The sequence below is a fragment of the Cucumis sativus genome, chromosome 1 (assembly GCF_000004075.3).
Source record: "Cucumis sativus cultivar 9930 chromosome 1, Cucumber_9930_V3, whole genome shotgun sequence".
Taxonomy (NCBI): Eukaryota; Viridiplantae; Streptophyta; class Magnoliopsida; order Cucurbitales; family Cucurbitaceae; genus Cucumis; species Cucumis sativus.
The window spans coordinates 21852469-21867295 of NC_026655.2; the positions used below are offsets into that span (position 1 = coordinate 21852469).

At 29.9% G+C, this 14827-nt stretch overlaps 1 protein-coding gene across 1 annotated transcript; it reads right to left on the reverse strand.

Moving 5' to 3' along the window:
* Window positions 1-12200: 12200 nt before the first annotated feature.
* Window positions 12201-13251, reverse strand: LOC101212351 (copper transporter 1). The gene is made up of 2 exons (XM_004145227.3): window positions 12636-13251; window positions 12201-12476 (listed from the first exon to the last, which is right to left on the reverse strand). Exons 1-2 carry the CDS (start codon window positions 13078-13080, stop codon window positions 12460-12462), a joined length of 462 nt encoding a protein of 153 aa, XP_004145275.1. The 5' UTR covers window positions 13081-13251; the 3' UTR covers window positions 12201-12459.
* Window positions 13252-14827: the final 1576 nt, after the last annotated feature.

Below are 14827 nucleotides of genomic sequence, written 5' to 3' on the forward strand. Positions count from 1 at the left end.
TTCTCTCCATCAAATTGACTTTTTTCGAAGTTTTTTAATGTCATGTTTGATTTGATCTTTATTGGTCTCGTATCGATTTTTAGAAGTTTTTATGTCATGTTTTAAATCATGCTCTCTCTATATATCTTAAATTAACTTTTAAAGGGTTTTCACGTCAAGTTTGAGTGTGATTTTGAAATGGTATTAAAAAAATCAAATAACACATAACAAATATTTTTAATAACTGAAATTCAACTTTAATAGTATGAAAATGTGTTGAAAAGTGCAAAATTAGATATTGAATCACTTTCAAGTACTTATTAAAGAAAAATAAGTACATTGGTTTTTAGAAAAATTGTAAAATGAAACCTCATGTTCATCTTGTACACACTACATCATAGCTCATGAAATTAAGTCCCAAACAAACGTTTGATATAGATCAAAAGAATGATATATCCAAATAAGCACACATTACTTTGAGGAAGCATATATGTTGAAGATCATATATATATATATCCAAAAAATAAGAGACCTTCATAATCTTTATTAAAGATACACACGTGACTCTTCTTATTACCAACTAATTTTCACATTATCAACGTATCATTCCATTTTCTTCACATGCATATTATTGCTCCCATTTATTGAACATGATAATATCGAGAAGTGAGAAATCATATAAAGGACCCTAGTTGTAATATTGTAGTAATGAAAAGGGTTAAAGTTGAAAACAATGTGACAAAGAAAATGTCATTATCTCTGTACATGAAGCAGAAAGAAGAAGAAGAAGGAATGGTCTCTTTCACAACTTGAACAAATCTAGAAAAGATAATCTCCTGATGTAGGAGAGATACATAAAAACATAATAGTTCAAAATATCATATACACTTTGGATATATATACACATTTGTTGGCCAAAAAATTAAAAGTGATGATATATACACGTAAACAATACAACAACCTCACATTTATATGCTCTTTTTGATAACCTCAAAGTTGACATTCCAAAAGAAATTTATTCTCCAACATAGTGTATGAGTTTATATATATATATTTTTTTTGAAGGAATCCCTAATATATATATATTCCATTTGATCTAATCACTATATAAATTGTTGGTACTTTCCTTCAATAGTTATTTTTCTCTATTACTTGTTGTTTTGAGATGTTTCCTCTTCCAATCTATAGAATGTTGGTTAGTTCCATTAGTTCCAATTTAATTTTGAATCTTTCAAACCATTTAGAACCATCTCAAATTCCTCATTCTCTATAAAAAAAAAATGAAAAAAGAAGACAAGCATATGAGAGTGACATGACTTGGCCACACATATAAGATAGACACTAAGTCGAATACTCTAATACCAAGTATTGTAATGGAATAAGAGAGTCTACTTACTTTTTCAAGAGTCACAATGATATGTATGAATATTTTAGTTGATCAAATTTGAGTTTTTTTTTCACTCCTCCATAATTGAAACAAAGTTTATTGATTATATCAATCATTTTATTTATGAGTGTGTTTGGAATACATTTTCAAGTATTTTATTTAGAAAGACATTAAAAATAAATTTTGAATTGTATTTATAAAAATTTGAGAAAGTAGGAATGTTTTTCATAGTCGTTGATTACTAACCATAATAGTAACATAAAAAAAAATATGATAAATTGATAAAAACATTTCATTTCATGTCAAATAATGTACGAGAAGAGTTGAATACGAAAGTACTAGATTTTTTTTCCATAAACTATATTCATCTTACATAGTCATCACATGCAACCCATTAAATAAATTAATAAATTGGATAAAAAAAAAAGGTGAAAATAGTACTAAAATTCTATTAAATAAATTAATAAATCATCATTTAACATGTCAAATAATGAATAGAAGAAGTCGATACCCTAGTATTACTTTTCCACTAATATTTAGAGTTAACATACAAGAATTCGCAATGGGCCGACCTACACATGGGTTGGCCCAATACATTAGGACACCATAAACCAAAGCAAGCCCAAGGTTAGAACGAGTCACGTAACAAAAGGACAAAATCGTGAGAATGACGAAATAATAGATAACAATTCGAAAAACAACAAATCTAAAAACTATTTTGATTTGTAGCATAACCGTCTTAAGTAGATATTTTTTGATAAATTTTCAGCCAATTTTACCTTTCATAGTCAGAAACTCTTTTTGATCAGATAAACTTTTTTATCAGATAAAGTGTATTTGTACAAATTAAAATAATGAAATATAACTCAGAACCACGAGTACAGTGCATTTGCAAATCATTCAGTTTCATAAAAATATTAAACAAATATTTATTTTCGAGATTGATCTCATCTAATCAACATCTCCTAGATTTATGTCTTCAATTTATATCCGATTTTGAGATTTGTAGGTTTCAAATCAAATAATTATCAATTTACTTTTATTAATATGTATAATTTAATTCATGCTCTTTTTGTTATCAATAAAATGATTGATAGTATAATTTATTCATTGTACGTTTCATGAGGTTTGTTTAATTCTTAGAAATATTTTATTATATCATACAAATACACAATTTTTCATATTTATCCTTCATTGTTTTTGGATTATATATATAGTAATAAATATTTATTTTATCATTTGATTTTAAAAGTTTAGTTGAAAATTTTCCAAAATTTGAATTTAAAATTGTATCCTTCCCTAAAATTGTGCATTTGATATAAAAACAATAACATATTAAGATTGTAACATCCCTATAATTATGCATTTAACCATTTTTCCATAAAACAGTTCACTTAACATAATAATAAATTGACATTATTTTAGGAAAATCAATCAATTATCACACCATAATCAACCAATCAATTAAGTGACAATAACAAACAGGTACACATGTTTCACAATAAGAGGATGTACACAATTTGATGACAGTATAACATGATAATGTAATAATAATTTGATGACAATATAACAACAAAAAAGATGAACATAAGTCAGAGTTGGAAATGTAATGCAATAATAATTGATAATCCTTAAGTATCAGCAATCCACTATACCAATTGTACTTTGTCTTCTTTCTTTTTGTTTATTTCATCGTATATAATACTTTCATCAATTGACCTGATCAACTCATTTAGTTCTTCATCGGCATCCTTTGTGGCCTTTACAGTTATGTACACGGTTTACTTTCAAACATGTGTTCTAAATTGTTTAACACAATATAGTATTATATTTACTTTATAAAGTTCCTTATACGGTAGTTGATCTCCATTTTGCCTTATTTTGGGAGGTATTGTTTATGATTTTGTTGATGTCGGTTGTCTACTAGCTGACCCTTCGAAGCCTTGGCTCCCACTTCTAGCAACGCCTCCCCTTCCCTCATCGTCGTCCTTTTTGCCAAGGCCTTTTTGATACATCGGTTCCATGCTCAGGTCTTCACCTTCATCTTCTCCTTTGTCCTCTTCTTCTTTTCCCTCCTCTACCTTATCAAGGTGCTTCTCAAAAGACTTTGCTCCCTAAATTACAAATATAGTGTATTTTCAAAGTTTATTTCATATACACATAATCGGAGAAGTAACTTATAGTTTAAAGCTTATGCTTACCATATATTCGTTTGTCTTTTTGGGCACCTGAAGAAATAGGTTGTTTCCTTTTGATCTCTTCAACAATGTTGTTTAAGTTGACATATAGTTCTTCAAACTTTTTGTCTATTTTCTCCTCCACAGTCTTGAACAATCCAATCATCTCCTCCATAATTTTTTCCATTTTTTTCAGGCTTTGTTTAATACTTTCAACAACTTTGGCTAGTCCATCAAGCTGGCTTGTAGAGGGCATGCCTCTACTAAGTGACACGTGAGCTACACGTTCAGCTTGTTGGCCCTTTGTAAACTCATCTTCGGCCTCTCTGAGAATCATATTTTTTAACATGAAGTAACAGTGCGAAGTATGGTTTGCTCACTTCATCAGTTGTAGCGAGCATCAGGGATAGTTCAAGTTGTTTCAAGAAGAAAAAAAAAGTTATAACTATAAGTGATTATCTACATATAAAAACTGTTGTAAAATGAGTTGCATACCATTGACGAAACACAGACCTTCTGTTGTAGGTCCTTCCATTATGGCGTGTGTGTCTGCTGTCCAATTTATTATCTGAGGCACTTCATTTGAGATTCGCTGTAGCAAGAAGTTTGATGACGTAATCAAGGTTGGGATTACCTCGTAAGCCCAAACTAAGATCGAAAAATGAACCCTCCCATGGATATCCTTATTTGCCTCTTGCTTAGTCACAACCCTATTCATGAAATCTACGAGGAGGTCAAAAGCAACTCTCCCCCAAGGATACCTATCAAATAATTCACCATTGTCTACCATCAAAATATGATCCCACTGTATACTCAAAGATTCTTGTTGTGGGAGTAGAAAGCTCTCAATTTGGTCATCCTTATCCTATCGGTATCCGTTCCAGTTGTACTTATATTGAACATAGTGTTCAAGTAATGCCTTGTTATTGATTTTCGGGTCTCGAAATAAATCATTTTCAGTCGTCCTCCACTCTTTATATCCTTTGTATTAACATATGATATTTTCTCGCAGTTCAAGTCTATAATCAAGACAAATTCCGTCAGCCCAAATTTAAGTACCCTACCCCATATCAGGAAATGTAGTTGGATGGTTGATTTGGGCTTGCACATACGTTGAATGAGGTGCATGAGTAATTGAGATGACTAGGTTGTTATGAAAAATTTCAGAAAATGGTTGAATAGTCCCTCAGTACTAAATCTAGCTGTCAGTCTTTCTCCAAGATTTTGTTTGATTTTATCTATTATGTTGCTTTTGTCTAGAGGTTTATTCTTAAAGGTTCAGTCCACCGTTGGTGGGACATCAAGTATACCGACTCCTAATAGTGATGAGTAGTTATATTTAGGTTAATGACAATCACAATAATGAAATACAACGCAGTAAAATCCAAAATATAAGTTAGCATGTTCCATAATCTACAAATACACTGTAATTGCAGTAAACTATTATACATATTCCTATAATGATTACATAACGATCAACATATTATCCCAAATTCTATGTATTCTAATTATATAATATACAAGACTCAGTACATCAAAATCAATAACTAATCACAATATAAAACGTAATACAAATACACTGTAATTGTATTACATTATTTTCATACCGTTCCATCTAAAATAAAACATAAATTACAATTACCATATATATAGCAAATTCCAAAGACTCGTACCATCTAAAATACAGTACAACATCACACGTGCCTCAACCCTTTCTTCCCTTATTGGTGCTTTTCCCTTTCTTCTTCAGTCCTTTTTTGCTTTTATTCCTATCTTTGCCGTTTTTACCTGTTTTTTCAATTTTGTTACATGTATAACTAATATACATTAAGATAAAGAGGTTGCAGTTATCTAATTTATATACAGTTACCTTCTTCCCTTTTTTTTTGTATTCGTTTGTCTCTTCTTATAATTCATGGATTGCTTAGTGTTTTCACTCGTCTCTTTTGTGGATGATTTTGATTTTTCGTTTGCTATGGTATCCGCTTGCCACTCTTGATCTATATCGTCCTCTCCTTTTTTGTTTTCCAGACTCTCAGTCTTTTCCTGTTCACTCTCTTTTGATTATTAAATTAGACAAGTTTGTTCATGTTTATTAATTCAATTACAACAAGCTACAACACTTACCTCTTCTTCACTTTCTTCTATATATTTCGCTCTCTTTATTCGACTTAATGAAACCTACACAGTGCACAACTTCAAAAAATCTCTTCGTATTCATTAGAAAATAGGAGAACATAAATGTTAATAAGCATGTTTACCATGCTTTTTATTCTTGGCTTTTTCTGTATGGTTGGTTCTTCCTTTGGAGGGTCCTTCATCCTCCTCTTATTGGATGATTGTGGAAATTCTTTTTTTCCTCCTGACCCTATGGCCATTATATGTTCTGTTATATCCTGTAATGAACCATACACTAAGTTATAAAAATGTACAACTTTGTTATACTTAGGAAAATCCTTGAAAAAATATATACGAATACCTCGTCTGAAGAGTTTGGACACCTGTTGACAATGGTTTTTTTGAACTAGTGTATTCAGAAGACCGTAATCTGTCACTTCTTCGCTTTTCTCCTTGACCCTTCTTTGTCCTCATTTTTAGATTTTCTACAATTTATATAATAATAAACATTCAAAACATAAAAAAAATAATACAAAGTAATCTCTTCTTTTGCTCATAAAATGGAGGACATAACTGTTGTATGTTTTATTTTATAATAATAAAAAAAAATTAAAAACTAACGGATTGTTATCTCTATATATAATTAAAAATAATTTTTTTATTCAAACTACATCGTCTCTTTTGAACGTTCCAAAATCACAGAGGCGTCAACAATGACGATAATCAAATTATCCAAAATACAGTCCCAACCATGGATTATGAGTCAAGTAGTTAAGCCTATATATAGCTTTCTTCTTTTATTATATTCCATGAGTGATTTTAAAAAATCAAACAAATTTTAAAAACTAGAAAAAATGAGCTTTAAAAAAGTTGTACTTTGTAGGATACGAAGGGAAGAGAAAATAGATTTAATTTTAATAAATAAAAATAAAAAATGAAATAATTACATTAGAATTTTTCTCTTTATTTTAAAACAGAATAAAAAGAAAATAAGATCCATAATTAATCCATTAGAACATATGCATATGGAAGCAAGAGGATGTGGGTAAGATAGATCTCCAAATAAAAAAAAGAATAAAAAAGAACTATAAAAAAGTAGCAATAATATTACCAAAATGAATTGTAACGTGGGCTAATCCTAATCTTATAGATAAGCCAAAAGGTCAAAATAATAAATTAATTTAGAAATGGCTACAAAATATTCACCACATTTTAAAGTATATTAATCACAGTTTAAGAAAATTGTAAAAATGATAATATAGTAACTTTGTTAGGATTAATTGAGGTGATAAATATTGATCTATTATTAATAAACCATAAAAATCTATTTTCATACAAATGCGATTATTATAATTATTTATTAATAATTATAGTTATTCATTAATTAATTAAGGATAATCATTTCATATTTGATTAATATAAAACATAAAATCAATATATATGATGTCTGCTTCTCATCTTATGGAAAATAAAAAATGTTTATATATATATATATAATAGAGGTGGATACTAATCCTATAATTCATATAATACAATGAACCCCATGTTTGATAAAACACACATCGGTTAAAATTCTAAACAAAATTGGACAGATTAGTAAATAGCTTCGGAGAATTTATTATTTTTGTTTTTTTTTTAATTTTAATCTCATATTTTATATCAGTTTTGGGTCCCTTTAAAAAAAACCATAAAAATCCTCATTTTCTTAAGAAAACATTCCCTTTTATTTTACATGATTTTCTTCATCTAATCTTGGCACCAAATTTAAGCATTTTCTCCTCTTTGTTTCAAAGGTAAACATTTTTTTTTTCAAAATTTATAAATTTTCTATCCGATTTCCTATTTCTTCTTTTTTTTTCTTTTACAAAAGTATGGTAATAAATGCTGGATGAGAATTTGAACCCGGACCTCTTGTCCTATTTCTTCTTTTATTAGAAGAAGAAAAATGTGTTTGATAATGGTTTCTATTTCTTTTTTTATTAGAAGAAGAAAAATGTGTTTGATAATGGTTTCTACTTCTTGTTTCTTTTAAAAAATGAAACAGAAACAGAAAATATGGGTTTCTTATTTCCTTATTTTCTTCCAGATTTATTTTTTATTTTATTCACATCCAATTCATTTAAAATTACACCACTCATTGTATCAAACCTACATAGGAATGTTTTCTAGTAATCTTATAGAGATTAAGATTTGGAAATTAAGATAAAGATTGAGATCCAAAGGACAGAGTCGACAAAGAGGAAGACGAAAACTCAGGACTTAAATTCACGGCAAAAAGAAAGACAAAGACCCACGATGAAAACACAAATCCGATAAAACCCCACAGCGAAAATTATCCATGCAAAGAGGAAAACTCATATCCAAAAGCATCGTGTAGAGGAAGAGGATGAGAGGCGAGGAGGAAGATGGAGAAAATAATAAGAGGAAGAGGAAGATGATGGTTATTTAGGAAAGAAGAAAAAGAAAACCTTATTCGGGGAAGATGATGAAAATAAAACAAAGAAAAAAGGAAATCACGTGTAGGAAATAGAAAAATAATTGAGAAAAGAAGAAAAGAAAACTAATAAAAATAATTGAGAAAAAAAGAAAAGAAATTAGATAACAATAGCCGAGAAAAAAAAGAAAAAGAAACCCATAAAAATAATTGAGAAAAAAGAAAAATAAACCAATAGAAATAATTAAAAAAAATCAATAAAAATAATTGAGAAACTATTTTTCCACTCAATCCTTGTAACATGAAAAACGTTTATATTTTTTAAGAACGAGTTGAAACAGGAAACGTTAATCTGTTTCTTAAAAAATGAAAACAAGAACCTTACCAAATGGGTCCCTAATTTTTCTCTCCAAATAAATTTACTTTCAAATTTAATAAAGGATAAATATGAAAAAAAAGGAAAAAATGAGCAAAAATATGTAAGCAAAAACAACTTTTTAACTATAACATAATAAATCAAATTTAGATTCGATGAATATTTGTTTTCTTGAAAAAGAAAACTCAACAAAGCCGCCTATGAATATTTCAAATAAAAAAGAGAATATTAGATCCAAAATAACCAAAATTAGTTCACTTGAATCGTTTACAAGCACAATGTAACAAATTATGATCAAATGTATAATTAGTCAGCAAACCCTAGATGGAAGATCGACAGTTCCCTGATCGTACGCCGATGATTTCTCCTTCTTCACAACTCTGCTTCCAAAAACCAAAAACCCAACCATATGTCCGGCGACGGCCACGATAAAAACACCACCGTTGAACGACATCAAAGCAAGCATCACCAAATACGCAATCCCCATTCTTATCCCATGTACCGCCGTCTGCACGATTCCGGCCGCCACATTTCTCGGCCCTACCTCCGTCATCATCCGCCAACACGACAGCCACTCGACCGCCACCGCCAGCAAAAAGACGAACACCAGCGCCACTGCATACATGCCGGACCGATCCGGCCAGCCAGCCGGAAAACAAAACTTGTGTGTTTTTCCCCCAGAAGAAAGTCATGTGCATGGCCGATGACATCATATCGTGAGTGTGCATGTCATCGCCGGACCCTCTGCTCGTCGGAGCTATCGGCGGCGGCGGGGGGTCCATGTGCATGCCGTCGTGGGTGGGAAGTAAAACATTGGTAGCGTCGGATTTGGAAGAAACAGAAAGAAAAATTACAAAACAAAGAGTTAAGATTGCTGTTGTTTTTTGTTCCATTTTGCAATCTTTTGAGTTTGTCTGTTGACTTTAAGAGAAATGATTAATGAAGTTCACTTATTTTATAGCTTAATATGGAAGTTTTGAATTTTAATTTAGATAATATTGTTGTACTACTAATGCTTGGTTGTATTTAATTTGTACTTCTTTTATTATTTGTAGTACAAATTACAAAATATATACACATATTTTTATTTTATTACTCCTTTCTTTTACTCCTTACATTAACGTTTTAATTTGGTAAATTAAATTTTTTAACCTCATGGTTACATGTGTAAATTAATTTGGCTCAAAATCGAATAAATAGTTGTTAATAACGTAGATTTTTACCGTGCATGTTAGAATTTAACCAGAGAAGAAACAGAAAAGTAGGTTTTAACATGTATCGAAGGTTAAAAGTTGAGACATAATATATAGCCCTTATTTTAAAAATATTAATGACATATATATTATATTTTTCTAATCTGGAGTGTTTTCAATAAAAAATTTAAATCAAAAGTGGATATCATGGTTGACCTATGAGAAGATGAAGATAAAATAGCATGCTTCATGCCCTCTTTTTGATTCTTTAATTAAGAACACATAATTAATCTCTATTTATTATTATTATTGACCTTTGATATATATGTGTGTATATGTATATGTATATGTATATGTGTGTATATATATGTGTATATTTTAGCTAATTAGTTGTTTAGAAGATACTTGGTTCTATATTTTGTAAGATTAGTATTTATCATTTTCTCCTTCCACTTCCGTCCTTTTATCACTTTTCATTCTTTCGACTCTTACCACATTTTTCAAGTGAGAGCAGAAAGGTTATTTAAAAGGAGAAAAATTGGATATAAGTTTATACCATAAACATGATTATGACTCAACAAAATTAGAGGATAAAAAACTAGAAAAATAAGACATGTTGAAGGCGAAAGCAGCCACACACCTCACTTGGGGCATGTCCAATAATCCATGCTCCAACTCCGTTGATTTGAATTTGTTAGTCTAAACCTTAATCCTCGGTCCTTACTAGCCTCGTTAATTTGGCCATGTGGAGTATGTCCAATGCATGCCTCGATTTGGTTTCGTTTGAAGTTTATGGCTTGATTTAATTTTGATTTCATATTTTCAAATGATCTAATTCTACAAAGTTTTTACGTTTAATAAATATAGAGAAATTAGACTTCTAAAGTATAAAAGAAATTCAAACTTATACAATTGTAATAATTTCTATAAGAATAATGCAAAAAGAATTACGATAGTTTTTGGAATATATACGTCATTAACCTCTTTTTAGTCTATTTATTCTAAATTAATGGGATTTCTCCTATTAATTCTAAACGAACAAAAGTTTAATTAGTTCAATCAAAGTCATGTTTAAATCTCTCGCTCCAATTTGTACTTAAAAGAATAGAATTTTATTTTGAAAGAAACCATTGATTCTAAGTTGAAAAAACAATAGAATTTTTTAGCTTAATACATCTAAGTTAAATTAATATTTTAACTGTTACTTAGGTAAAAATGTCCTATATTCTACAACCTGTTTGTATTCATGATGCTTAAGCATGCATAATGACGTTGTGATATGTTGTGAGAGACTTGATAATATGACAGTTGGATATAGAATAATATTGTTTAGAGGTTTGTGAAAGGGTCTTATGCATTTTAATTGAGTATAGTATGTGTTGAGTAAATCAAATGTCTTAAATAATGACTGAGAATGGTCAAGTGACGGAGTCATTGGGTGTCTTGAATAAAAATGATCAAGAGTTCAAGAGTCGTAAAGGACGTTGCTAATGGTGATGTGAATAAAACGGTTTATGAGTCAACATATTTCATCGAGATCAATCTCATAATTAAGTTGGATGTGGCGTCTATAATAGTTGAGTGAGATTTTATAGTTGTTTAGAGATAAAGTGTATACTATTGGTTTATGTGTAAGTATTATCACATCCGGTATCCATTATCTATTAGTAATGTATGCATGATACTCGTACTATCGAGTATCATTGTATGTTGTTTTATGACTCTAATTTTTGTACGTTACGATGGATTGTTGTTTAATCTCAATAATATTGATTTAGAAAGACGTTGAAAAGATATAAGATATGTTGAAGTTTGTTTGGAAGGATATATCTATATAATAATTTACTTAAAGTGGAAAACCAATTCTGATTGTTAGACACCACTTTTAGAGGTGTAATAATCCCAACGTTATAATGATTATATGAAAATCATTTTGACTATTTTTAAAACCACTCCAAACCTGTTTTAGTAGTAAATTCTCTTAATTAATTTGTTTATCTCTAGTTAATTGATATAATTATAAATTTTACAAAAAAAAAAAAAATCCTAACTAAACATGTAAATTAATACAACTACTAGTTGATGATGATATATATTTGATACAATTCCAAATTATGTGTTATATCAAATAGCTTAGAGATGACATACCAACATCTAAAACATAGATAGACATTCTTGTGTACCATTAGTGTGATATACCAATACCAATATTTACATTATGATAACGTGATAGATACTAACAAAAATAGAAAACAAAAAACAAAACAAACAAAAGTTACCAATTTTGTACCCAACTAATCAAAGAATTTTGATTCCAATAATATTCCAGAAATTGAAAAAAGAATAAAGTAAACTTCAAATAATTAAATTTCATACCGAATCAAACTTCACGACGTCTATCTAAACCTAAACCACATATGGAAAATCAATTTAATCAAAATTCAAGTCATCTAAACCTACATAATAGAAAAGTAGTTACACATCGCTATTCAAAATTTAAATGAAATTCAAAATTCTAAACTTACGATAAATAAGGTGAAAAAAAACAAAAATAGAAAATTTTAACATTATCATTGAAAAATTTGACAATATGAATGAACACTCACGAATTCTAAGTTTAGATAGCGACTATGAATCCTAAACACCACTAAATATCTTCATAGTTCTTGCTTACAATTACAAAATTAAGAATCCTAAATGAAAACGATGAACAGCGAGATAGAAAAATTACAAGATGAATTATCCCTGAAATCTGAATCCAAAGCATTTCCAATTTACCATTTCCCCTCTTCCGTTTACAACTTGACATAAGCTGCAAAGAATTCCAACAACAAATTTCGTTTCTAATCCAATCCAAGAAAAATTCATCACCAACATTCAATACACTATCATAACATTCAATTTCAATTCCAGATTTCCACATTATTATCCCTTCATCAACAACTAAGAGGAGGAAGATCAGAGGATTTACCAGAAACCGCTTCCGATCTCTTGAAAAATTTACTCCCAAACAAGAAAAATCCCAAGCAATGTCCACCGATTGCTACCAAAAGCACTCCAACATTGAACGACATCACCGCAAGCATCACTAAATACGCTAATCCAACCCTAACCGTATGCATCAGAGTCCGGATCAATCCTGCCGCTGCCCGGCTCGAATCTTCCTTAATCAATCGGCAATGTGTAAGCCATTCGACGAGAAAAGCAAGCACGAAGATGAAGATTAAGGCTAAGGCGTACATGCCGGAGCGCTCGCCAGGCCAGCGATGGAACAGAATCTCGGCGTTGGTTCCCCAAAAGAAGGTCATGTGCATCATCATCTTGTGGTGCATCATTTCCGGCGATGCGGTGGAGGAGTCCGGTGGCGGTGTCATGCCGTGCATATGATGGTTGTGAGCTTCGGTGGCAGCGTCCATGGTGGCTCCGGTGCCGGGAAATTCTCGTGTGTGGTATTGGGAAGGGCGATTGGTTTGTGATAAGTGATAAGAACGCCGTCTGTTTCAGTATTAAATGGATTTGTTCGTACACTCATTGTGACTTCTATGACTAAACGCCTGATTTGGTGCACCGCCGGTTTATCATTTTTCATGTGTGTTCACCTCTCACCATTTGACACCTACTCTTTCTTTTTTTTAATTTATAGGAAATTATTTGTAAAAATTTTCCAAAGAGATATTTTAAATAATTAATCACCATTAGTAACTAATTTAAGTTAATCATTCAAAACATTTATTTCGAGTTTAAATGGTTAATTAGCCTTTGATTTTGAAATTACATGCATCTTGGTAGTCTCCCCCGTTAGTTAAAGATCTTTAAAATCAATCACGAACCCACAAACCAATAAAACCTAACGTTTTAACTTTATCAAAGCAAACCACTTCTTTTTCTTTAGTATCTCATTGGAGATGGTCATGGTTATCATAAACCCTACCACGATAACCATGCATGTCTATTGATCATTTTTACTCGACGGAGAACTAGTCGTGCATCTGGACATGAAAAATTCAATTTCCTATACCACGAGAGTATAAAGAAAAGCTTCACATCTCCTCTATCTATTATATTTTACGTCAACATACTTTTGAGAATATATAAGATGTAACCTACTAATATTAATAGACGATCAGTAAATAACAAATTTATAGTGTGAACAAAGAGAATATGATACTCACAAATGATACTAGAAAATTCAGTGAGATTCTTTCAAATTTGTTATTGTAGCTCGTGGTTATTATCATTGGTATGTAACAATAATTTATCTTATTTGAGATACAAATTATAGTTTAGAAAAATGACTTATAATAGTCCAAATGCCTTTAGTTCTTTGTATTTAAAAGAAACTGTTATTTTATATTTGATATAGAGTGTGCATGTGACACATTATTTTAATAATTTCTTCACCTACCATAATGGACAAAATATATCACATGTATTTTCACACATCTTCATATATTAGCATAGTTTAACCTTCGATTGATATCATATATTGGGAATATGAAAAGAAAAAAAAGGTTATAGTTTGTGATTTTAAAAGAAGAATTAAAATTAATAACCATTTTATTTTCTCTCTTTCACCGTGAAGTAGCTCAACGAAGAGAAAAGACGAGTAAAAAGAGAAAACATTAATAATCGTTTTGTTTTTAGATCTTGAAAATTAAATTTCGTATTCATGAATATTATTTTTATCTTTATTAAGTAATGATTGAATATTCTTAGTCAAACTTTGAAAGAAGAAAAATAAGTACTTTTTGTTTTTTAAAATATAATCATAATATCTAATAGTGGTTTGATACACAACTAAGACTTGAGCTCTGATTGGAAGGAGACTAACAAACATAGTTACTATTAAACTACCTACAAATGTTATACATTAATTAGTTTTTTTATACATATTATATAAAGACGATAAAGTTGATGAGCCTATACTAAATCCATCGGTGATGTCTAGTAAATTTAATTTTAAAAAAAAAATATCAATTGAAATTTAAATTATTATTTTAAAAAATTATAATTATGATCAAAACAAGACCCAAAAGATGAGTATTAATGTTAGTATGAAATTAAAGGTCCCATTTAGAAAAAGATAAAAAGAAAACCATAATAGTCAAATAAACAAAGTGGGACCTTTAATTTGGCTACTCTTCTTTGAAATTAAACAAAGTT